We start from the raw sequence: 26976 nt of genomic DNA, 5'->3' as shown, positions 1-26976 counted from the left end.
TAAAAATGAGACTTTCCGAACCTCGACCTGAGCCCTGGATGAATGAAACTACATGTGCTGCCAGGCGCGAGTGGAGGACAGTTGAATGAAAGTGGAAGGAGAACGAGTTACATGTGTCCTTCCAGTTGTTAAGGGACAGCTGGTATTTTTAGCTGAAAACCACAAAAGCTGCTAAAAGTAAGCACTTTTCTGATATTACTACTTCTGTCATATTCCTGATGTTCTTTTTAAAATGGTAAATTCTGCTCTAAATGCCTCTCAATTGGCTTGCCTGGAGAGCTTGACTGAATTATCTAAGAGCTTCATGAGCTTTTATATCAATAAGGTTGCTAGCATTAGGGCCCCCTTTAGTCCTCCCTCTTATGACCCCTCTATCTCTGTCACATGTCCAGCTGTTTTCGAGCCTGTCAGTTTGCCGTCTTTGAGAGATATCATTGGTCTCATGAAGCCTGCTGGGTCTCCAAAGGCCCCACTCCACCTCGTCTTTTTAAAGAGGTCCTTTCCGCCTTGGCACCATATGTACTTCATATTAGTAATGGGAGCTTAGCGTATGGAACGGTGCCTGCCAGCTTTAAGACTGTAGTGGTGACCCTACACAGTAAAAAATGTGGTGTTAATATTTCAGTGTAAACCTAATTTAATCTAAATAGAGTATTTATAACTATATGGAGTGTAAATCGGCTCTGACATTGGAGTTAAAAGTCAGAGTAAAATGCTACATTCACGCAGTGAAACTTTTGACTCTGTCAAGTGTCAATAATGCGCCAGTAAAGATTTTTGGCAACCGCAAAGAGGAGGGGGAGGAGGAAGAAAGAAGACGAAGCACCAGTTTTCTGAAGTTCGTGAGACGGCTACTTCCATTTTGGATTCTGAACGGAGTTGTGCTACATAAAAAGTAAGTAACTTTCAACAATCCGGTGTTATTAACTTACTAACTTATTTTAATATTAATTGTGATGAAGAACGATATTATAGCTTCTGTTGTTATCAATTAAATATGTTCGCAACTATTATGTGTGAGTACTAGCTTGGCAAATGGTTTTTGGCACCATGGCTTAGTTTGTTAGTGGTGAAAAACCGCCTCCATGTCTCCTCATTTTTGTACCCGTTTGGAGAAAGTTGTATTGTGTTAGGGTGAGAGCCGAGGGATAGCCCTATGCTAGACAAGTTGTCCACCTCAAAATATTTGCTCAGTTTTTTTCTGAAGGCTGTCAAGGTAAGAATACGTAACTGTTATAAATTGTAATAGTATTAATCACTGTGCCTTATGCCATAGGCCCAGATTCCGTGGGTACTCCGGGGTCGTAGCACCCACCGAGTCATGTTAGCATGGTTAGCACCATGGCTGTAGCAGCTAATAGGCGCCATACTGCTTGTACAGATTATGTTCAAGTGTATTGGGAATATTAACTCAGTTTTCAAATGGCATTACCTTTGAAGCACATAAATTAACTATTAAAATGTGTCTGTCGTGGTTGTTTATTTTTGTTATTCTTTTTTTCGAACAGACCATGCTACTGCGTGTTTTGCTTAGTGGGGAGCAGAAGTACGTGAAACTTTCTGACCTAACATTTGATGCATTCGTGAGAGAAGGTTAGTATGCTAGTAAAATAATCTCACTACTTTTTTCTTGCATAAGAAACCCATCTTGCATGAAGTATTTTTTTTCTTTGCATTAACATGTATTAAAATGTACTGGATTGAACTCACTGGCATTTTGTAAAATTAGTTGGGTTACTCTACTTATTTCACCCTTTATTTATCAGCAGTGAATGTTTTCATTTTCACTTCTTTAATATTTCTTTCTGCTTTAGTGTGCCTGAAATTTAACATTCCAGAAGGCAGACAGCAGGATCTGAAGGTGTATGACCAGTCTGATACAGAAGTTGATGTAGATGTTTTTGAAGAAATAGTGAATCAGTCACCTGGAACCTTTCGAGTTATGTTGAGCAACAAAGAAAATCCTGGTAATCACTAACAATTCACCGATGTATTTATATTTAATTTAGAAGCTGGTTTGGGAGCATTAGAGTTCTCCTAAACAGGCTGTTGCTTTACTTTTTGCAGGTGCTGTTCTATCATCATCATCATCATCTTCATCTTCAGTCACATCTGATGATACAATCATTCTGAATTTCACAATGTGTGACCCATCAGAAGAAGAAGCCACTGCTGAAGGAAGTCAACCTAAAAGGCCATGTCACATAAATTATGAGGCACAAGCGGTAAGTTATTACATTTAATTTAGCATTGTTTATGTACTTTCTAGGTTTAGTGGTTCAAGAGTTTTAAAAAATTTTTTTCTTTGAAATTGAAGTTGATTGAAAAAATCTTGACAACAAAGCCTGGTGGTGAGCGTATCATACAAGAGTATGCAAGAACTAAATGCTTGACAGATGCAACCAGAAGACAGATGATAAACATCCTTACAGCTGCAATGACAGAAGCACATGGGTAAGAATCATACACTTAGGCTATAAAGAAACATTTTGGTTTTGAATTGTTTTTCATTATTTTTTCAAACGTCAGTTTAGTGACTCATTGTTTGATCATATATCAGATCATCCCCTCCTAAAAGCGTCAGAGTGATGTATGCTCAGGGGATCGTTGCCTTATTTCCCTATCTGGAAGACCCATTTTCAAAACATGGATATGTAAGTAAAAGGGTCTCAGCAACATTAAGCATATATATTTACCTTCAAAGATGTTTATGGAATGGTAAGTCTGCTTGTATTTATTGACATAGGAGCATTACTATGATCCAGAGAGTGGTTCAGGATACCTTGCATGGCGTTTAAAGACCATTCAAAGAAAAACTGCAGAGGAAAGGGGTGCCTCAGGTAGCAAATCTCCAAAAAGTAAGTTTTCTCTATAGTGAGTATATGTAAAGTAATGTAAAATCTGGCTGGGAGTTAGAAACTTTTTTTTTTTTAAGGTGGTGGACCAGGCCATGGTCAATCCAGGGTTTTCACTGCTGACAAAGTGCTGTCAGATGAGGAAGTGGAAGCAGCTATTGCTGTTTTGAAACACTCTGCTGATGATGACACTGTCCGTGAGAAGATGAAGGCTACCTTCCATTACCGTCATTCAATGGTCAATGATGAAAAGAAAGCAGCAACTGTCTTCTCTGTCTTTCCACGGTTTCTGGACACACCAGGACTGGTAAGACAGCTTTATCTCTTACACTACTAAAATATTCAGTGGCAACAGTCATTGGAGTTTGTCCTGTAACCTGTGTATTACCAGTTTGAACCACAAATCTTTCTAAATTGTTATGTCCTTGGGCAAGACACTTCACCTGCCTTGCCTGCTGGTGGTGTTCAGAAAGCCTGGTGGCACAAGCACATGGCAGCATTGCTTATGTCAGTCTTCCCTTGTGCAACTGTGGGTACAATGTAGCTCACCACCATCAGCATGTAAATGACTAAATGTGGTGTAAATCACTTTGGGGTCCTCTGGACTTCATAAAGCACTATACAAGTACAGGCCATTTACATCTTATCACTGTGTGAAATGCTTTTATTTATGCATTTCAGATAGAACAAGATTTCAGACTCCTGTTTGGTGAAGGCAGTGCCAACAAATTTTTGGAGAAGTGGCCCACCAGTCTCAAATCCAAGGTTATAAAGGAAAGCCATGGCCTGGTACCCACCACTGAGCTCTTGGATTTATTGCGGAATGCAGAGTTGGATGCTGAAGCTGAGAATGGTATGTTGGTCCTCTAGGTAATTGTGACAAATTTATATGTTAGTGGGATGATTGTAACCTGAAGCTGTTGGTCTGTAGGTTGGGATAGTGACATGTCTGCTATTTTGCTTCTGCTGCATCTGCTACCACCATCTGCACAAGGACGAAAGAGGCCGGGTAAGATGTCTGCATCTCAAGCAGTGGATCACCTCATCAGATTTCTAAAGGTACTGCTAAACAGTTGTTTAAAGATAAAAATGCACAATTCAGTCTCTTCATTTTTACAATTCAAAATTTGATTCTGTCTGATCTTCATTCAGAAATTTGTCACTAAATACTTTTGTCATGTTTTTATATATTTTTTTTTTATGTAGGTTGGAACCAGTGTACAGCAGCATCTTGACAAAATCACGCAACGTAACCAGCCCTACCTCCTGGCCCAGGGATCCATCCAAAGCAGTATTCACGCATTCTTCATTGTGATTGACAACTATGCTATTCCATGTAAGACAACATGTTCAGTTGGAGCTCTTGATGAGCTCTTTAAGGCCCATTATGTGTTTGGTACGTCATACAGTGCTCCCTTGACCAACTTCTTCACCTTTCTCCAAACAACTGTTTACAACATTGATGTTGGAGAAACAAAGGAAACACCCAGAGTTGCAGAGTTGAGAGCAAGAATGCTCCATTAGTGTGACATCAAACAATGAAGTGTTTTATCTGCAAATGTGACAGTGATGCACCAAACAGCCTTGTTAAGCACCTTAAACTAATCCATGGTCTTTGTTCTGGCAGGACTCTCCATATTAAATGTGGTCAAGTAGGATGCTCACGTTCTTTTGGTAGCTTTTCTGGTTTTAGAAAGCATCTAAATAGATGTCATCTTAGTGGTTTATTTGAATCTGTAGAAGATGGGGAGTTTTCACCTTACAAAAATGTTCTGGACACAAGAGATGCCAGAGATGTTGAAATGGTGACTGAATCTTTAGAGGCTGACACAGCTTTATCTTCAACAAACATTGTAAATAGTTGTGCATCAGTAATTTCAGATATGGAGGCTGCAGGTGTTGGCCAAAGTTTGGTGAATTCTGTTGTGATTTCCATGGAAGAGATTGTAAAAGACATCCAACATCACGCTAAAGAAACTGTAATAAAGAATGTATTTAGCAGTGAAAGAGACACTGTAATGTGCAAGAAAGTTGAAGCATGTTTTGAAGAACTTGAGAATCCTTTCACAATTCTTAACTCGGAATACAAAAGATCTAAATTTTTGTCAGGCAAGTGGGAAACTGTAAAACCAATTGAATGTGTAATTGGATCAAGATTTGACACTAGACGAAATAAGAAGACGGGAACATATGATCAGGTTGTAGTTCAAGACAAGTTCATGTATGTTCCAATTCTATCTACTTTGGAGTCTATATTTAAAAGTCCATATTCTACTGAAATGTTGAAAAGCTCAACTTTTGATGACTCAACACTTAAAGATATTTATGATGGATCTTTTTTTAAGGGTCATCCTTTGTTTTCAACTGAAAAGCACTCAGTGCAGATCCAGATGTTTTATGATGATTTTGAGGTAGCAAACCCTCTTGGTTCCAAACGAGGTATTTAAAAATTGGGTGCAATATATTTTACATTACGTAACTTCTCTCCAAAATGGAATTCTCTTTTAGCTAACATACACCTTTGTGCCTTGTTTCATGCACAAGATGTTAAACGGTATGGCTTTAGTGAAATTCTTGCACCTATTGTTAGAGACATTAGAGTTTTGGAAACTGATGGAATTTTTATTCCACTGTACGGTTGCCATGTTCATGGGAGTATTGTGCAGGTGACTGGGGATAATTTAGGCCTACATAGCTTGTTTGGTCTGGTTGAGTCTTTCAGTGCAAGGTATTGTTGCAGGTTCTGTTTGGCTGAAAAAGATGACTTCCAAACAGAATTCTCCGAAGATTCTTCCAAAATAGTGCTGCGCACCAAAGAAATGCACACTGCACACTGCCAAGAAATGGCTTACAATCCCTCTCTTCCTCATATTTTTGGTGTGAAGCGTTCATGTATTTTAAATTCACTTATGTTTTTTCACACAACTGAAAACTTCTCAGTTGATGTGATGCACGACATTTTTGAAGGTATTGGCCAGTACGAGTTGAAAATTTTGTTTGAGTATTTTAAAGAACACATTACATTGGAGGAACTGAATTTGAGAATACTAACTTTTGACTATGGATTCATGGAGAGGAACAACAGGCCAGTGGCTGTGAATTTATGTGGAGAATCGAATGATCTGGGACTAAATGCAGTTCAATCATGGTGCTTGCTGAAGAATGTTCCTCTCATGTTTGGAGATCTGGTAACATCTGATAATCCACACTGGCGCCTCCTCCTTTTACTACTACAAATTGTAAATATTGTTCTTTCTCCAATGTTAACCCAAGGTCTCTGTGTATATTTAAAACATTTGATTGTGGATCATCACAAACTGTTTAAAAAGTTGTATCCACAGAAAAAACTTTTACCAAAGCACCATTTTCTCATCCATTATCCTAGGTGCATTCAGAAAATTGGCCCTGTACTTCATAGCTGGTGCATGCGCTATGAAGGTAAACACAATTTTTTTAAGAAACAATTAAAGTCTTTTAAAAACATTACGAAAACACTCGCTAAAAAACATCAAAATTATATGGCACATGTTTGGCAAGCTTCATCAACTTTTAATTGATTGGACATTGGACCAGGGAAAATGGTATCTTTAAACATGGTAAAAGGAGGTTCTGACATTTCTGAGGCAGTGCAAGTGTCTCGTGAGGTTCAAGTTATGAAAGTGAACTGGGCAAAACACAGTGGATTTATTTACCGTCCTCATCTGGTTATTTGTGGCAAAGTTGAATCTGAAATGCCTGTCTTTTACCAGATCAAGTCTGTGTTCATAGTTAAAGACAAATTGTTGCTGCTTACATTGCCTTTATGTACAGTAACTTTTCATGAACATTTTCATGCTTATGAAGTTACTAAAATGATGCAAGGTTTTGTTGTGTTTGATGTCAACCATCTATGTTATCCGAAGCCCTTTGCCATACAAATGTCATATGAAGCAAATGACACTGCTCTCTTTGTTGTCCCATATTGCTATCTTTGGTGAACATTGTTTTGAAGATGATTAAACTGACACTGTTAAAGTAATTATGGCACTGGATCATAAAGTTGAATAAATGTTGTCACTGTGAACTTATAACTTTGTGATTATTGTGATTGGTAGATTTTATAAAAGCCATATAATGCTAAATTTTAGCATTATATGGTATATGTGTAAAAAAAACAAAACAAGAAAGGGGAAAAAAAAACAACACAATAAAGTGTACATTTTTAAGTAAATTTAGTGTAAAATTAACTCCATAAAAATAACAGTATTACTCTGAAGAGTGTAAAACAACAATAGTGTTAAATAATTTGACTCACTGACTTGTTGATTTTGACACTAAAATGAGTAAAATTAACTCTGAAAATTTGACACTGGCCATAGAGTACATTTTACACTATTTTCGAGTGGGACCAAATGTTATCTGAAACGGAGTTAAATTCAACTCTATAGGTGTTAAATTGACACTTTGTTTTTTACTGTGTACTTATTAAAAAACCTGACTTATACTATTCTAAATTTTTAAATTTTAGACAAATCTCTGAACTCCCTATTCTTTCTATAATTATACAGAAAATTGTCTATTGCCAGCTGAGTTCATTTTTAAATAATCATGACACCCTGGAGGTGTTTCAGTCTGGTTTTAAATCCCATCACAGTACTGAGATACTGCATTCCACTTTTATGCTGATGACTGTCAAATTTATGTGCCACTGAAGCAGGAAAATGCTGCAAACCATCACTTAGAGTGCATTGGAGATATCAAGGCATGGCTGTCCACAACTTTTTTCCACCTGAACGATAAAGAAACTGAGGTCATGTTATTTGGGTCTAGTGACACCTCAAAAACTAATGTTGATCTGGGTCCTTTGACTCAACATCTGACACAGACAGCAACAAACCCGAGTATAAAATTGGACAGTGATCTTAAACTTGATGCGCAGATTAAATCAGTAGTCAGCTCCATTTCTTTCTCTGCCTCACTCTGAGATTTTTAACCTATGCTTTTATCACAGCTCATTTAAACTACTGCAACAGACTTCATGTTGGGCTGAACCAGACGCTGCTTACCCGACTACAGATGCTACAAAATGCTGCTGCTCCACTTTTAGCTGGTGTCAAAAAATGTGAGCACATTACACCGATTTTAGCATTACTTCATTGGCTCTGGGTTTGTTTTTGGATGTATATAAAAATTTTGAATTTGTTTTTAAATGTCTTAATGGCCTCACCCCACCTGTCTGATCCGCTTCACCTGTACGCCCCCTCACACTCACTCAGGTCAGCTGATCTGTCACTGTTGTCCATCCCAAAGACAAAGCGGAAGCTGAGAGGTGACTGCGCGTTTTCAGTCACTGCCCCAAGACTATGGAATGATCTCCCTCTGCACATCAGGCTGACTCACTTTCTGCTTTTAAATCCTCTCTTAAAACACATTTCTTCTCTCTGGCTTTTAACTCAGTCCAAGATGTTGGCTCTTATTGTTTTATTGTTTCAACTGTGGTTTTATGTTCTTTTATTTTGGCTCTTACTGTTTTTATTGCTCTAACCACTGCCTTCTATGTCTATGTTTTTAATGTTATGCTTTGTTTTTTGTTTGTTTTTACTTGTGTACTCTTTGGCCAATGGCATTGATTTTAAAGTGCTTTATAACTAAAGTTTTGCTGAGCTGAGCTGGCTGGACCATTGAAAACTTTCTTTCTCTTAGGAAACGTTTGGGTTGTGTTTGCAGTGTGTTTGAGGACATTGTTCATGTAAAGATCCATCTGATCAGGTTTGCAGCATTTGGCTGAATCCGAGCAGAATCGAGCTCTGGAAACGTCACAGTTCATCCTGCTACTTCTATCAGCTGCCACATCATCAGTATACACTTGTGACCCAGTTGCACTGACTGCCCTACATGCCCATGCCATAACATTACCTCATCCAGGTTTGACAGATGATGTAGTATGCTTCAGGTCATTCAATTCAATTTTATTTATATAGCGCCAATTTACAACAGTTGCCTCAAGCTGCTGAGCTGGCCAGTGCATTGTTTTTTAAAATGTAACAGATTTTTTGCTATCTGATGAGTTTGTTTTTCCTTCAGCCTAATGATGGCCTCTTCAACTTCAAATATTATGTTGGCTTAATTTCTCATGAACAGACAAAAGCGAAAGGCCTGCTTGCCAGTCAATTGTCAAATTATAGCTGAGCCTCTGAAAATGTGGGACTGTATATTAAGAAAGGCTGTAATTCATGAACAGCTAATATAATCACTTCAATCCCTTAAATAAAAGCTGAAACTCTGCAATTCAATCATTTCTTGGTTGTTTGATTTAAAATCCAATGTGGTGGCACCCAAAAGCAAATTAAAAAAATGTATCAATGACCAACACACTAAGTCCACAGTAGAACTGTGCAACATTTAATTTAGTAGACTTACCACAGGAGCAGTGTCTGGAGTCCCACATAGTTTTCACACATCTGATGACTTGGTGAATTATGAAGCATGCAATCACTGTGCACATTGTTGCCCATGGCAACAACAATTCCACCTCAATTTATAATAAGCTCAAACTTACACAAAAATTTATGTGGTCTTTTAAACTATGCTTTTCAGGCAGGTTTCAGAATAAATTAAAAAAAAAGAAAATCACAGTCAGAATGCCAGGAAAAAAATTCAAAATTGTGGAAAACTGCAGAAAGAAACCCTGAGCGGCAATGGGAATGGAAAGCTGAAGAAGCCCTGATTCGGATAAGACAGACAAGATAAGCTGCATGCTGGAGCTAATGAGTTTACCAGAGCCACAGATCACATCTTACATGCAGACTTCCCCTACTAATTTAATCACTATACTTCTAAGGAACAGCTTTTTCTTCACCAACTCAACTTACTGTGCTCGAGTCAGCTGAAATTACTGTTCAGAGATTAACAGGCTCAGTAAACAACTTGGAAAGTATTTAATGTTTGGGGTTAGTTTCTGATACACTGTCAGCAGAGATTTCTAAAAAAGAATGAGGAGGGAAGAAAAAGCAGTTCAGTACCTGACAGCTACATGTTGCTGGCCAGAATGCCAGAACATACATAGAGGCACTGGAACACTACTATGACAGCTGACCCAATGAGAAAGGTTATAAGTGATAATTGTGAATAAGCAGAAGACCAATATCTATACTAGCCATAAAGCACCTGTTAGTTCACTGCTATAACATCAAGAGAAAGATTTTCCATCAAAGCTGGAGATTCAGGGGCTGCAGAATAATGGGAACTATACTGAGCTTTATGGACATAATGAGCCAATCCTAATAAAGAGAGCAGTGTAACTGAACTACCCAAGTACCTGCTGTTGTATCCTGATTTCATTGTTATTCATTTATAAGTTACATTTCATGGGTTTCATTTTATTAGTTAAAAGAAAGGATAAGTTAGAACATGTCTGATTTAGCATGCTATTGCACTTCAGTCCACAAGGTGGCGCTTTGTGTTACATGTGCAAAAAGGACTGATTTTGTTAGAAGAAGAAGTAAACAATAAGAAGAGACAGAGTTATGTATTGATATGGCCGTTTTCCTTGTGTTTGGTAAAAACCCATAAAGACATACTGCAGTCCGGCCTTGTTTTGGTAGTACCTGCAGTTCAGTTCCCACACCTGCAGTGGCAGCTACATCTACGGAGCTGAGGATGAAGATTGTGGCCAGACTCAAAGCACCCACACAACCAAGGATGTGACTCCCCTGACTCACTGATAAAGTCCCATCAGAGGAGATGCTTGCAAACAAGAACACAACTTTAATCACCATTCCTACTTCCAGTATCACTGAAACCAATGAGCTCATGCCACTGCCACAGTAATCCATTAAAACATTGAGTATAAGATCAAGAATGCATATAGAGAAAGCAACCCCCACGGAGAAGAAGGTTGGAAGCAAAAATCAGGGAAGCTTGGAAGGATGTTAGTCTGCAAAAAAAGGTGCAACAGGACATCACAAGAGACGAGATACAAGGAGAGGTCCGTAACTATAATGCACCAGAGGAGCAGAGGCCAAGAAAAGCGGTGTCACACAACACAATGCCAAGTAGCTGGCGCCAAATCACAACAGTCGCCTCAAGGGGCTTTGTATTGTAGGTAAAGACCCTACAATAATATAGAGAAAACCTCAACCAACAGACAGGCCCCTATGAAGAAGCACTTGGCAACAATGAGAAGAAACTCCTTCTTAACAGGGAGAAATATCCAGCAGAACCAGGCTCAGGGAAGGGAAGCCCTCTGCCGGGGGTGAGGGGAGGGAGACAGGGAGAGCAGACCTCCCAGAGCAAAAGCCAGTCAACATCACAAAGGCAGACAACGCGCCTCTGGAAAGAAAAGCTGGAGCGCACCAGGAGCTGACATGATCTATGCCTACTGACTGAAGAAGCTCCCGGCATTCAATGATTGCTTGGCAGCACAAAAAAGGGGATTGCTAACAGCAGGTACTCACCCAGACTGGCTAACACAGGGAAGAAGAATCCTGACCATGAAGGATCCCCACACGGGTACGACACCATCAGACTACCAGCCAACTGCCTGCCTCTTCATGACATGCAATAGAATAGAAATAAAATAGAAATAGAAGCTCCTCTCATGCATTGCAGCAACCAAACTGAGTAGGCCCATGAGCACAGCTCAAAAAGATATTGGAAATAACACCAGAGGATCAAAGCACCAACTATTGGTTGATTTAGCAGTACAACAGGACTGTACGACCAGGCAGACCACCCTGAGCACTGCCTGGATTGACTACAAGAAAGCCTGCAATTCAAGTCCCACACATGGATACTGGAGTGCTTGGCTCTGTACAAGGCTAATAGTGCACTAATAACATTCATCAGGAACTCAATGAGACTGTGGAAGAAAACACTGGAGGCCAATTCCAAGACAACCACACAAGTTTTTAGTAGTCGAGCATTCTATTGATTATTTCATCTATTACTCAAGTAATTTTATAAGAAATACTTTTTTCCTATTAACAGTTCATCTGCATATTTTAACTTCCATACTGCAGTTTTTCCCTGTGTGAAACAAACAGGGTGGATGGAGCAGCTACAAAGTTCTCTTTTCTTCACTTACTGATCAGCTGGTTGATGAAGGACCTCCAGCTGTTTCCCAGTAAAGGTTTAATGGAAGTTACAGGGACAAAAAAGCTTCTTTTGGATGCTAGAAAAATGTTTCCTTTCATTCCACCTGAGCTCACTGTCTCTATAACAGCTCCGCCTCTTTGTGCTTGTGCAGACAGAAAAACAGCGTGAGCATAATGTTGTAATTGTATTCACAAACATTCTCCTAAATACGTTTCTACTGCAGGTCAAGATTTAGTCACTAACCAGGGATTAAGTATAAAAAATATTTTGAGGGGGAAGGGGTCCTTCTGGTACCGAACAATTGCTAGTGCTAATAGCAGCACTCGCTAGCAGTATGTCCGTGGTTATAGTGCTCCGCTCTGGGAGCTGAAGTAGAGAAAAAAATAACAGCTGAAATTGTCAGCACAGCGAGCACAACACACAAACAGAGCAGAGAGCAGTGGAGGTGTGGAAAAACATGTCAGCGATGATCCACTCAGTGTTAAAGGGAACCCGTCACAGCAACGGAGAACTTTTTAGAATCTGAGGGTTTTTTCTAACTTCCGATCCACACTCCAGTCCAGTAGGTGGCGATAATGCAGGTCGAAGCTGGTTTGACCACTGCCATTAAACCCACAAGAACAAGAAGACAGAGAACTGTAACGCTGCTGATACAGGTGAAACGAGACACCTGAGCACTGCAGAGTTTAAACGAAGCATCGAAGCAACAAATTTGCTTCGAGGATTTTTTATGATCGAATTATTCGAGTTACTCGAGGAATCGTTGCAGCCCTAATAAGAACATAGATTCAGGAATGGATTACCCATCGGCCACCTCCTGTACATGGATGACATCAAGCTGTATGCCAGGAGTGAACGAGACATCAGGAAGGATATCTGGATCAAAGGGAAGGTACTGACAGAAGGCAGAATAGCAGGCATATACAGCACAGCTAAAAGTACCTGGGTATCACAGACCAGCACCTGTCTTAACTTCCAAATACTTACGGAAGTTAAGACAGGTGCTAAGAAACCAACTCAAAGGTAGGAGTAAGATCCAAGCTAGCAATGCATGTGCCTCGCCAGTCAGCCGATACCCAGCTGGAATAATAAGCTGGCCAAAGGAGGACATAGATGCAACTGATGTCAAGAAAACAAAGAAGTTCCAAAAAAAAGTCATTGCAGAGAGGTCTCTAGCCAACGTCCAGCACCATGAGCCTCTGAGCAACAGAACTAGGGATGACACAAGGATTAGTGAATGTCAGAGCCACAATTCAGGAGGAAACATGTGACAGGAACATCAGAAAAAAGGAGCAGAGGAAAACAGAAATATCAGGGACTGATATTTCCTTATTAAGGAACACTAGAAGCTGTAACCCTGAAACTGGACGAATGGCTTCAGCAGATTCCAGTCACAGCATCAGAGGTCTCTGCAGCATGCACTGCAGACTGCAGTCCTAGGAACAGATACTGCACAGGACCCTCAATCTCCCACACGCCTTAGAGAACCCAAGATTTTTAATATTACACACACACACACACACACACACACACACACACACAAACACACAAACACACACAAACACACACACGATAACATTATGGCCATCTGCCTAATATCGTGTTGGTCCCCCGTTTGCTACTAAAACAGGCCTGAACCATGGAGGCATGGACTTCAGTTGTGAGGTGGGCCATCCATGGATTGGACTTGACTGGATTGAGATCTGGGGAATTAGATGCCTCAAACTCATTGATGTGCTCCTCAAACCATTCCTGTACCATTTTTGCTCTGTGGCAGGGTGCATTAACCTGCTCAAATGCATGTACATGGTCTGTAACAATGCTTAGGTAGGTGGCACGTATCAAAGTAAAATCCATATGGATGGCAAGAACCAGGAGAATAGAACCCCAAGCATCACACTGCCTCTGCCCGCTTGCCTTCTTCCCATAGTGGATCCTAGTGCCAGGTGTTCCCCAGGTAAGCGATGCACAGGCACCCAGCTATCCATGTGATGTAACAGAAAATGTGATTCATTTTACCAGGCCACCTTCTTCCATGGCTCTGTGGTCCAGATCTGATGTTCTCTGATAGATCACTGCAGACCAGGAACAGCCCACAAGAGCTGCAGTTTTGGAGACGCTCTGATTCAGTCATCTAGCATCACAATTTAGATCCTTAAACTTGCCCATTTTTCTTGCTTGTAACACGTCAGCTTTGAGGACAAAAGGTTTACTTGCTATAAACTGCTAAAAAAATTGAAAGGAACACTTTTTAATCAGAAGATAGCATTACGCAGTTAAACCTCTGGGATACTGATCTGGTCAGTTACGTAGCAGAGGGGGTTGTTAGGGCTGGAACGATTCATCGACGTAATCGATGACGTCGACTACAAAAATTAGTCGACGTGGAATTTTAATGTCGAAGCATCGTATTTTATAACCCATGCATCTTTTTTCTTCTGCTTACCATGTGATTTTGTAACTGCAGTACACTACAGGAAGATATGGGGGCAGTGTTGCCTCCATTGTCTGCCAATAACAACAAAGATGTAAACAACATAACGATGGTGGAGCGGAGGAGGGTGGAAAAAACGAAAGAAAATGGAGACAGACTGTGTGGGAGCGTTGGACAGAAACTAAAATAAAGCTGAATGCAGACTGTTTAAAGCTGAGCTTTCCTTCCACGGCAGCATCGCTGCAGTGCTGAGCATTTAAAACGTCGGCACCCTGGAGCTGTGACGTCAGCTCTGGATGGGTACGTCAGTGCGTCGCTGATACCTGTTAATGTTTGTACAGGTATGTTTCTGTTAGTTTACCTGTCAGAAACAAGCTCTCATGGATAATGTTTGCTGAGCGCCACCATTTCAGTGATGTTAGCTAACGAGTGAAGGACAACAGGAGCAGCTACGTTAGGGCCTATTTTTTCTCACATTAATATCATTCTGAATAATAAACCTCTGAATGAACTGAATCATCTGTAAACTTTTCAAAGAACTTTTTGATTTCATTTGAAGCTTTATTTAAACTTTTGGACAGAGGCCATTTTTATTTATTTTCACATTATATTTTCATTTAAAAATAAAAACTGCATTTACTTTAATATTCATTGTTTATTTGATATTTATTGTGACGGTCACATTAATGTTAAAAATACATTTGATTAGTTTTAAACTCATATTTTTATGGGTCATTATTTTAATTGTGAGAAGAGAACAAGGTGATGTTAACAGGTGAGGTCAGACTGAAATAATTGTTGCCTAATCGATGAAATAATTGACAGATTGTTCAATTACTAAAATAACCTTTAGTTGCAGCCCTGGGGGTTGTTAATCAGTTTCAGCTGCTCTGGTGCACTTTTTGTGCCAGCCAGACTAACAGTCTCAGACTAACCCCCCCACAAAGGAACGAGCTCTTAAACCAGTCCCTAGAAACAGTCTACACTGGCCCACAATGTCCAAAAGAACAGACGTTACACAGAAGACAGTCCAATTCAATAAAGTGCTCACAGTGTACTTAAAACAGTAATATAACAGAAATACAGACGATAGATACGATTTCCCCCAAAGTCAAATGCTCTGTGTTTATTCTTTACTCTTTATTTATCTTTATTCACCAGTCAAGGTATGATGATGCAACACACAGTTAGCACTGCTGTAACTTTAAAGTACTGCTAAGGTAGAGCTTGACAAACTGCATACAGAATACATATTCATTCAGCACCCACTCTACACTCACTGCACCCTTTAGCCTTCAGACCGGCCTGGATGGTGTGACATGGTGTCCTGCTAGAAGGAGCCGTTACAAGCAAGGGCGTAACTTTGGGTCCAACATTGGGGGGTTAAGCTCTCTGCCTATTTATTTATTAAATCATTTACTTTTCTAAAAGGATTCAGGAGATTTTGGGTTAACCGTATTAGAAATACACTGTAATGCTTTTACTATGTTTTTTTTTTTTTTTAAATCAGCTTCTTTCTTATCTACATGAATGACCTTTTTAAATGTTGAACTCTTGAGGCTTCATGGTTGCAATTTCTAACATTTCAAAAAAGGAACTGATACAGGTTTGATTCTCTGAACTCTGAACTCAAATAATAAGATCCTAAAAAGTCTTTTATTTACATTAATTATGCTGAATTTCTGCAATCATTTGATTAAAATTGATTCTCTAAATGTGTCCCTTCTTTCATGAACCTGTTTTATTTTACTACCAATTTTGCAGCCCCTCATTCCACTTTTAAAGAAACTGTTTTCATTTGGCCAAATATAATAAATACAATATTTTACAGCAGTCTGTTCTCCACTGAGCATGTGAGAGTTTAATGTAATCTTTACTATTAAACACGTTCTGTAGAGAAAAAGGTTTGAACTCGATGTGTTTAAAATATAACGAGTCTCATCCTGGATCTCTCTGGGACTCTCATCTTCAGTCCTGTTATCAGTACTAATATTAGTTATTAATAACTAAATACATAAAATGTTTGTATTCACTTAAGTAAAACTATATACTTGGTTAATGAGTTTAGTTTATTACATATTACAGGTATTGTACTGAGCCGCGTGTGCGCAAATAACCACTTTTATCTTCTTTTTCTTTGACTCATTGTCAGATGAGGAGCAGCAGGTCTGACGGAGCTAAAGTACCTGAACTGGTATTCATAGTGTGTCTGATACACAGCAGCATAGTTATTAAATCATCAGCTAACAATACATATACATTTACCTCATTTTGATTTTTCAGCTTTTTACACGGTGGTGTTGTCGACCAACAATGAACAATTGTTGGTTGTCCACTTTTTGGAGCTCTTTTCATTTTTTCGAACTACACCCCCTCCCCAGCAGCAGTACAGTGTGGTTGTAAAGGGATAGACATGCCCAGCAACAATACTCAGGTAGGCTTTGGGGTTTAAAACAATGCTTAGTCTGTGATAAAGGTCCCAAAGCGTGCCAAGATAATACCCCCACACCATTACACCACCAGCAGCCTGAACCTGTCACACAAGCCAGGATGGATCCGAGCTTTCATGCTGTCCAACATTTTTCCAATATTCTAGTGTCCAAGTTTGGTGAGCCAGTGTAAAGCCTCAGGTTCCTGCTCATACCTGACAGGAGTGATCCGGTGTGGTCTTCTGCTGCTGCAGCCTATCTGCTTCAAGGTTCCACATGTTGTGCATTCAGAGATGCTCTTCTGCATACCTTGCTTGTAACTAGTGGTATTTTGAGTTACTGCTGCCTTGCTGTCAGCTCAAAGCTATCAGGCCATTCTCCTCTGACCTCTGGCACCAACAAGACATTTTCTCCCAGGGACCTGCTACCCACTGGGTATTTTCTCTTTTTTGGACCTTTCTCTGTAAACCTTTGAGATGGTTGTGTTGGAATATCCCAGCAAATCAGCCTGCCTGTCACCAGCAACCATGCCACGATCTAAGTCACTTAAATCACCTCTCTTCTACAATCTGATGCTCAGCTTGAACTTCAGCAGGTGGTTTTGACCATGTCTACATATCTACATGCATTTAGTTGCTGCTGGCTGATTAGATATTTGTATTAATTAGCAGTTGAACAGTGGTGAGTGGATACTAAACTTAAAACATACTGCAAACATAAGAATCAGTGAACAGGTGGCACAACCAGGTCATATTAAAGCTAAAGTCTGAACTCAACCTGCTCCCAATCAGGTTCTGTCCATCACAGGCTTCCAAGGTAAACTAACCAGACAGAAAGAGAGCCACCTTCATGACACTGAAAACTCTGAGAGCTCCACGTTAACCTCACCGTTCTGGTGCCATTTATACAGTGTTCATGGACAGGAAAGCACTCTTCTTTAAACCCGGTCGCTATCCAGCTCTCCGCTACACACCTGTGGAGTTTTATCACTGTATCTTGCTAGTTGTCACTATTGTGTTGCAATATTCACCCACAGACAGACATACAAACCTGTAAAATAGTCAAAAGCACCATGGTGGCCTTCAGACTACATTTTGCCACATGTGGCCGTGGTTCAGGAGCTAGAGCAGGTCACATACTGGGCCAAGTATCCTTGTTCATCAGAGTGAATGTGTGACTGTGTCCAAAAAAAGTGCTTGTGTGAATGGCTGAATGAGGCATGCTGCATGAAGCACTTTGAGTGTAGAACAGCGCACTCTAAGAACCCATCCCTTCATTATTTTTGTCACATTTTGGTTGAGTGCAGGGCGTTTCTGAGGATGAGCGGCGGGGCTATCTGCACTGGGAACAGATCAAACGGCACAAAGGTTAATCCAGGCCGGGTCGGTGCCACGGATAAACTGACAGCCTGCTGAACTCTGTGGCCTCAATCCAGTCGCTATACATACACACACACTCAAATCAGCATCTTCAGTGGCACAGAAAGGATTTAATTTGACCAAAAAAATGTAAAATCCTTAATCAGATATAAGTACCAGCCCATTTACCAGTTCAGTTAGCCATTATCAGCATAATCATTTTTCACATATAAAAACAGCCTGACTTTAAACTGAAAACAAGTACAACCCACTTAATTTAATCTACCACTTAACTGTGGTAGATTAAATCAATTAAGGTCCCAGTGTGACCACAAATGTTTCCTCAAAATTGAATAAAATTAAAGAAAATCATCTGCACATTTACTCTACTCTGGACTTCAATCCTCAAAACATTGTAAGATAGCGAGGGTCCGATACACGTGCTGTGACGAGCCTGTAGTCGAGCCTCGGTCCCCTCACTGCACTGGAGACACTGCCGAAAAGATGCTCCAATGTTATGTAACCCACTGAATGGCACTAGCACGCCCTGATGAACGCACACACCAAGGATTTCTGTCCTGGAGTCAGCTTGTGGACAATCTGTCTGCACTATGACCAGGAATTCTCCCCGCTCTGTTCACCACACGAGGACCAAACCACAGAGGTCAATTTGAAGCTCAAGAACTAGCATACCGATTGCTAAACATAAGCCCCCCCGAAACCTGCTGCTTGCATATGTGATACTGGCGTTGGGATTGGCACTAGTTCTTTGCCCTCTACAACTGTGTGCTGAATATCAGATGAATCCAGCAGGTTTTGAGGGAGATATGATTTTTAAAATTTTGCCCTATGTGGATTCTGGGTATAACTGGCCGTTTTTGACTGCTTTTGATTTTACCTTCATATCTCACCTTAAAACCTATTCAGCTTGCCTTGTTTGGTATCATTTTTGTCAGCACAACAGTACAGTTATTTTTTTTACTTTGACATTAACACATTAGACCTAAAATCACACAAATACAAAATCTGAGTAGAAAACAGATTTTTTTACTGTGAAAACCTCATGTTTAACAAACTATTTTTATAGGCTCAGAATTACAATACAATAATAAATTACTAAATGAAAAGGTGTCTAGGCTGTAACCTTTTTCATTTAAACATATTCCATTATACCTGATCTCATCATATCTTAAATGTTCTCGTCTTTCATTGCAATTAGTTTCTCTTATCACTGGATGGCACTATTTACAGTGTAACTTCTTGGCACTTTTCTATATTTAAGTGCTTTCTATCTAACATTCACACGCCGATGAGCAACTCGGGGTTCAGTATCTCGCACAAGAATGCTTTCACACGCAGACGGGAGGAGCCAGGGATTGAACCACCGACCGTCCGGTAACAGATGATTTGCTCTACTGAGCCACAGCCTCCTCAGAGGAGAATCACTGCAGGACTTTAATGATGAACTGAGGACACACTGATGACAGCGCCTGCCTTTGTTTTTCAAGGATGGCAAAGCAGAAAGGTTTAACATCTGTAATCTGATTGGGGCAACCCCCCAACATCCCTGCATTCATCCTCCCCCATACACACTGATGTGAGCCACGAACACTCTAATCTTAATTCATCTGAAGGAGGCCAGCAAGCACAGGAAGGAAGCTAAGCCTGTGTACTGTTCAACTGTGCGCATGTGAGTGTGTGTGCGCGTGCGTGTGTGTGAGTGTGTATCTACTTTCTAGCAATAATCGGGTGACACATTTGACAGGTAGTGTGTCTCATGCACACACACAGTCTCGCCAACATGGAGACCATATGGCAGATTGCTCATGCAGGATTTATTTTCATGGATAACCACAAACATAACTGGAAAGAGAAATACTGTCAGTATATTGAAACCATTAAAAAAATATAGCAACTAGTAAACAGACTGGTTCTTATACCCTCCTGATCAAAATCTTAAGACCAGTTAAAAAATGCAAGAATTTGCATTTTGCACTATTGGATCTTAAGAAGGTTCTAAGTAGAGCTTCTCAATGCTAAAAGAAGAAATCAGAGCAAGAGACAAAAACTTTTGAGCAGGGAATTTATTGAAAACTGCATTTATACTCAAACATGATTTTTTCAGCTGATCAAAAGTTTAAGACCACAGCTCAAAAAAACCCGAAAACCCCCTCAAAACAGAAATCAAAGTGTCAAATAAAGGACTCAGTAATGAGCAGCTCCACCATTCTTATTGATCACTTCAAACAATCGTTTAGGCATGCTTGATGCCAGTGTTTCCAGGAGGCTAGTGGGAACGTTGCTCCAAGTGTTGAAGATGGCTTCATGAAGGGCATCCACTGTCTGGAACTGGCAGTGGATGCCCTTCCATCCATCCCCAAATGTTCTCAGTCGGATTTAGATCAGGGGAACATGCAGGATGGTCCAAAAGAGTGATGTTATTCTCCTGGAAGAAGTCCTTTGTCAGGCGGACATTGTGAACTGAAGCATTGTCCTGTTGAAAAACCCAGTCATTACCACACAGACGAGGGCCCTCAGTCATGAGGGACGCCCGCTGCAACATCTCCACATAGCCAGCTGCTGTTTGATGCCCCTGCACAACCTGAAGCTCCATTGTTCCATTGAAGGAAAACGCACCCCAAATCATGATGGCGCCCCCCCCACCCACTGTGCCGTGTAGAAAACATCTCAGGTGGGATCTCCTTGTCATGCCAGTAACGTTGGAAGCCATCAGGACCATCAAGGTTAAATTTTTTCTCATCAGAGAAGACAACTTTCTTCCACCTTTCAGTGTCCCATGTTTGGTCACCCTTGCAAAGTCCAAACGGGCAATTTTGTGGCGTTGAAGACGTTTTCTGTTTCTGAAGCCCTTCCCTCGCAGATGCCGTCTGATGGTTTATTGGGCTGCAGTCAGCACCAGTAATGGCCTTAATTTGGGTAGAGGATCGTCCCGTGTCTTGAAGGACAGCCAATCGGATCCTGCAGCTCAGCGCTGGTGAAATTCTTTTGGGTCTACAACTTGACTTTTTTGTTCCATAACCCTCAGGATCATTTGAAAAATGCAAAATGACTGTCTTACTGCGTCCAACCTCAGCAGCGATGGCACGTTGTGAGAGGCCTTGGTTATGCAGCTCAACAATCCTACCACGTTCAGTCAGTGAGCTTTTTTGCTTTTGCCATCAGGAGGTCTTGACAGTGTAAAGACTCTACAGAAAATGACGTGGAATCCAAATTTTTGCACAGCTTTAGGTTTTTAAAGGCTGTGGTCTTAAACTTTTGATCAGCTGAAAAAATCATGTTTGAGTGTAAATGCAGTTTTCAATAAATTCCCTGCTCAAAGGTTTTTTCTCTTATGCCAATTTCTTCTTTTAGCATTGAGAAGCTCTACTTACAGTGGCTTCAAAAGTATTCATACCCCTTGAACTTTTCCATATCTTGTCACATTACAACCACAAACATAAAAATATTTCACTGGAATTTAATGTCAAAGACCAACACAAAGTGGTTACAATTGTGAAGTGGAAAGAAAATTATACATGATTCAAAACATTTTTTACAAATATAAAACTATAAAGTGCGATGTGCAAAAGTATTGAGCCCCCCTGAGTCAATACTTTGTGGAACCACCTTTTGCTGCAGTTACAGCTGCAGGTCTTTTAGGGTGTGTCTCCACCAGCTTTGAACATCTAGTGACTGAAATTTTTGCACATTCTTCTTTGCAGAACAGCTCAAGCTCAGTCAGATTAGATGGAGAGCGTTTGTGAACAGCAGTTTTCAGATCTTGCCACAAATTCTGGATTGGGTTTAGGTCTGGACTTTGACTGGGCCGTTCTAACACATGAATATGTTTGGTTTGAAACCGTTCCATTGTAGCCCTGGCTTTATGTTTCGGGTTGTTGTCCTGCTGGAAGGTGAACCTCCGCCCCAGTCTCAAGTCTTTTGCAGACTCCAACAGGTTTTCCTCCAAGATTGTCCTGTATTTGGCTCCATCCATCAACTCTGACCAACTTCCCTGTCCCTGCTGAAGAGAAGCAGCCCCAGAGCATGATGCTGCCACCACCATATTTGACAGTGGGGATGGTGTGTTCAGAGTGATGTGCAGTGTTAATTCTCTGCCACACATAGCGTTTTGCATTTTGGCCAAAAAGTTCAATTTTGGTCTCATGTGACCAAAGCACCTTGTTCCACATGTTTGCTGTGTCTCCAACATGGCTTCTGGCAAACTGCAAACTGTACTTTTTATGGTTTTCTTTTAACAATGGCTTTCTTCTTCCACTCTTCCATAAAGACCACATTTGTGCAGCGCACGACTAATAGTTGTCCTGTGGACAGATTCCCCCACCTGAGCTGTGGATCTCTGCATTTGGTCCAGAGTCACCATGGGCCTCTTGGCTGCATCTCTGATCAGTGCTCTCCTTGTTGGGCCTGTAAGTTTAGGTGGACGGCCTTGTCTCGGTAGGTTTACAGTTGTGCCATACTCTTTCCATTTCTGGATAATGGATTGAACAGTGCTCTGTGAGATGTTCAGAGCTTGGGAAATCTTTTTATAGCCTAAGCCTGCTTTAAACTTCTCCACAACCTTATTCCTGACCTGTCTGCTGTGTTCTTTGGACTTCATGATGCTGTTTACTCCCCAATATTCTCTTAACCAACCTCTGAGGCCGTCACGGAGCAGCTGTATTTGTACTGAGATTAGATTACACACAGGTGGGCTCTTATTAGTCATTAGCAGTCATCAGGCAACTTCTGAATGCAATTGTTGCACTCAGAGAAAAGGGGGCTCAATACTTTTGCACACCGCACTTTTCAGTTTTTTATTTGTTAAAAATGTTTTGAATCATGTATAATTTTCTTTCCACTTCACAATTGTAACCACTTTGTGTTGGTCTTTCACATTAAATTCCAGTGAAATATATTTATGTTTGTGGTTGTAATGTGACAAAATATGGAAAAGTTCAAGGGGTATGAATACTTTTGCAAACCACTGTAGAACCTTCTTAAGATCCAACAGTGCAAAATGCAAATTCTTGCAATTTTTTAACTGGTCTTAAGATTTTGATCAGGAGTGTACAGTGCTTTTCTACTCTACTTGTGCACTCAAAGTGCTTATACAACATCTTATCTTATATCATATATCAACATCTTATACATCTTCATTCACCCATTCATACAAAAGTGATATCTCGATATTTTTTAGCTGAATGGTGATATACAATAAATATATATATATATATATCAATATTTTTTCTTCCCAAAAGGTATGAACAAAAAGGCACTTCTGCAAATTGTAACGCGACTGGCCCTCTCCTTTGCTAGCTCAGAAACCATCACGGTTTGTGGGTTTTTTGCTCCAACATGACCCCGCGACGGTCAAAAACTGCCTCCCAATTTTCCCAGATTTTGTCTCCTAGCTAACCACTTCATAGAGCAAACCACTGTCAACCCGCGTCACTCTGCCCGACAGGGTGATGCGGGTAGACAGTATTTGGAGCTTGATGGTGCAGGGGAGGCTGGCTTAGCCAACCCTCCTCCAATGGAGCCGTCCCTGGTGGCTTATCTGGCCCCGTCCTATAACCATGTTGTGTGTGGCCCGTCAACTTTTCCATCTAAGCACTGTAGATTCTCTTCGTCTCAGCTGGACAAGACTTATCAGGCTCAGGCGGGCACTACCCACGCATGAGCTCCATCAACTATGCCCCAGACGTACCAGACGATGTGCCGGGTGGAGCTCGGGCCACTGGTTCCCCCAGACAGCACACTGGTGCCTCTCCTTAATGAGGTCAGAGTCACCGCAGATTACATTCTCCGTGGGTCCTGCTATGCAGCGCTCTCCCTGGACAGAGGGATGGCTTCAACAGTAGTGGCGCAGCAGCATTTGTGGCTGACACTCTGTCATGTCCTGAATAGGGACAGGGCTGTTTATTTGGACGAACCAGTGTCTGCTGTTGGGGTATTTGGACAATCACTCAAAGCCATTCAGGCTATATTTGAACTTAGGAAGAAGCAGACAGAGGCTCTGCGTGATATCATCCCCAGACGTGTTACGAAGCCCAAGCTAGCAGCTAGCTCTCGCCAGTCCGCCGTTTGTCTGCCCACTCGCAAGACAGCAGCGCCCACTGCTGCTCTGGGTGTGCAACCAGCGAGAAGCCTCAGTCCTCCTAGCTGTGGGATTGAGTGGAGAGGGACTCCAGCGGTAGCCAGATGCCCCCCCCCCCCTCCAATTTGTTGTCGCCCACAAGGTGCCGCCTAAGTTTTGTTTAGGTAGTCAGTCCCAGAAGGCGTTGTACTCTCCTAACACAAACTCCCTGCACACAAAAATTGTTGTCGCCTCAGGTTGTTAATCCCGGTGTGGATGTGTTAAATGTTCAGGTGACCACATCAAGCGTTCCCGCTGTATTTCAGTGTTGTGCCCCAATAAAGGTGCCTTAAACAAAGTATATGAAAGTACATGTTCCCAAGTTGGGCAGCACGGTGGCGTAGTGGTTAGCACTGCTGCCTCACAGTTAGAATACCATCTGGAAGGTCTGGGTTCGATTCCACCTTGGCCCAGGTCTCTCCCTCTCTCTGTGTGGAGTTTGCATGTTCTCCCCGTGCTTGCGTGGGTTTCCTCCGGGTACTCCGGTTTCCTCCCACATTCCAAAGACATGCACTTACTGGGGTTAGGTTAATTGGCTAATCTAAATTGCCCATAGGTGTGAATGTGAGTGTGAAAGGTCGTCTGTCCCTCTGTGTTGGCCCTGCAACAGGCTGGCGACCTGTTCAGGGTGTACCCTGCCTCTCGCCCTATGACAGCTGGGATAGGCTCCAGCCCCCCCGCGACCCTTAACAGGATGTGCGGAAGCGAATGGATGGATGGATGGATGGATGTTCCCAAGTTATGATCAATACAAAATGCATATTCTCAAGCAGTTGTAAATCCTCAGCCTGCAGGCCAAATGAGCCAGGTCAGGCAGGTGATGCCTTTCCCCGCAGACACACTGTAGGTGAGGGCGACAACGCCTCACCTACAGTGCTGCAAATGAGCCGACTGGCTGCTCACCTCCCTTAGTGGCACGCTCGCGCCCCCTCTCCGTGGGTTGTGAGAACTGTTGCTACTGGTTACCAGGTTGCCCCGTTTCCGTGGTATAATAAGTCCTACCACAACAAACTGAACAGTCAGAGAAAAACTATTCCTGTATTGGAGGCTGTCTCATTGTTACCCCTTGAGTGCACCTGTGGTTAATTTCATAACTGACCACATCAATATCCCAAAAGTTTAATATACTTGGTGGTATTTGATTGAAACGTGTTACACCCATAAGACAAATGCTACTTCCTCTGTATGCTGCTGCTGCTGTATGAAACAAAAGCTCCCTGTAACTACACTAACGTTAAAACAATCAGTGGCACAATCTGCACAATTTTCCATCAGGCTTGCCTACAACTTGGTTTGATTACAGATGACATCCATTTACACAAAGCTCTGACACGGGTACCATCGCAAAACACAGCAGCATAGACAAAAGCTAACACACTTTGAGTCTCATTCAAATTACGTCACGAGACTTCTGCCACTGTTGCTATATTGACTCCACCCACACTGAGGTGCTGTTTACACAAAGCCGTTTTCACTGGAAACGGTGTAATTTTGATGCGTTTCAGCCTTTCGTTTACACGATGGCGTTTCAGAAATGATCCGCGTTTACACGATGACATGTGAAACGATGGAAACGATGTAGTTCCCATGCCAGGCCCCAAGTTGGCGTTGGTTTTCTCTTTGCAAAGTTTGTTTATGCAAGACGCGCATGCGTGGAGTGACACAGTAGGTAGTGCGGCAAATTGTTCATTACTTACAAAACGGCCAATGTGAGAGGTTTTGTGTGGCCTGATGATGAGGTTGGATCGCTGGTGCACACAACGCTGAATTACAAAACGGTAAAAACACAAGAAAAGCATAAGAAGCACTCGTGAATCCGCGAGTACTGGTCATCAATTTACGCATGCGTGAAAAACTGTGGCCGTCGCAACCATAGTGCGCATGTGCGAGTCGAGCGTTTTCAAATCTCTCCGGTTTCAAGTGTTTACACGAGAACGCAGGCCGGTGCGTTTCTGAAAGGCTCCACTCTGGACCCCGTTTCTGAAACACATCGTTTTCACTCTGTTGTCGTGTAAACAGAAGGGCGAAACGCATCAAAACGACACCGTTTCAAAATGAAAACGGTCTCGTGTAAACGGCACCTGAGGCGCTCCTCAATTGTAATGGAAACAAAACTGTGACGAGTCGTAGGGCTGGGCGATATATAGAGTTTTTTAGAAATATCAATATATTTTCATACACGATATAAGATGAGACAATATCGTTTATATCGATATAGTCTATGTCGCGTTACAATCATAGATCCACCCGTTCACCTTTCTCTTCACACTGCCCCACCTCTCTCCGCTTCACCCGTAAATCATGCAGGAAGTGACAGCATGGCAGTGTTGCCAACTCAGCAACTTTGTCGCTAGATTTAACAGCTTTTCAAAAATATATTTTGGTCCATATCGCCCAGCCCTAACGAGTCGTGCCGAGTCGAGTCGACCTGTGCTGAGGAGGTACTAATGGAAACGATAGAAGACCTAGCTGAAGACCTCCTCCATAACCTACCCACACCGGACACATCTCCAGGTCAACAGAAGAGCTGTTCAACTCCTGCTTACTCCAAATTGAAGATACGGTGCTACAAATGGGAGATAAACCACTGGATACATATGGCTTACATGTGGTTGTAGCACATGAACATCAAGAGTACAACACAATATAATACCACCGTCTGACACATTACCCCCTTCAGCAGCAACAA

The 26976-nt window shown here is 41.5% G+C and overlaps 2 protein-coding genes across 2 annotated transcripts in view; one reads left to right on the top strand and one right to left on the bottom strand.

Moving 5' to 3' along the window:
• fam110b (family with sequence similarity 110 member B) overlaps positions 1–26976 on the bottom strand; it is an 81254-nt gene that overhangs the window by 47239 nt on the left and 7039 nt on the right. The gene's annotated exons all lie outside the window — the stretch shown is intronic.
• LOC115777471 (uncharacterized) lies at positions 1077–23926 on the top strand. Its single transcript, XM_030725378.1, has 13 exons — positions 1077–1216; positions 1509–1593; positions 1815–1967; positions 2068–2225; positions 2318–2454; positions 2561–2654; positions 2747–2858; positions 2936–3162; positions 3537–3708; positions 3787–3914; positions 4062–4191; positions 23563–23625; positions 23787–23926. The coding sequence occupies exons 1-13, from the start codon at positions 1157–1159 to the stop codon at positions 23924–23926; spliced, it is 1659 nt and encodes a 552-aa protein (XP_030581238.1). The 5' UTR covers positions 1077–1156.

This window comes from Archocentrus centrarchus, unplaced genomic scaffold (genome assembly GCF_007364275.1).
Source record: "Archocentrus centrarchus isolate MPI-CPG fArcCen1 unplaced genomic scaffold, fArcCen1 scaffold_54_ctg1, whole genome shotgun sequence".
NCBI classification, from domain to species: Eukaryota; Metazoa; Chordata; class Actinopteri; order Cichliformes; family Cichlidae; genus Archocentrus; species Archocentrus centrarchus.
This window is presented reverse-complemented; position numbering and strand designations above follow the sequence as displayed.

Bases quoted from the DNA above. Each gene is read 5' to 3' on its own strand.
- LOC115777471 (XM_030725378.1), top strand. From the start codon at position 1,157: ATGCTAGACAAGTTGTCCACCTCAAAATATTTGCTCAGTTTTTTTCTG. The intron at 1,968-2,067 runs GTAATCACTAAC...TACTTTTTGCAG, and splicing joins GAGCAACAAAGAAAATCCTG to GTGCTGTTCTATCATCATCA. The intron at 23,626-23,786 runs GTAGACAGTATT...TCTTCGTCTCAG, and splicing joins TGCCCGACAGGGTGATGCGG to CTGGACAAGACTTATCAGGC.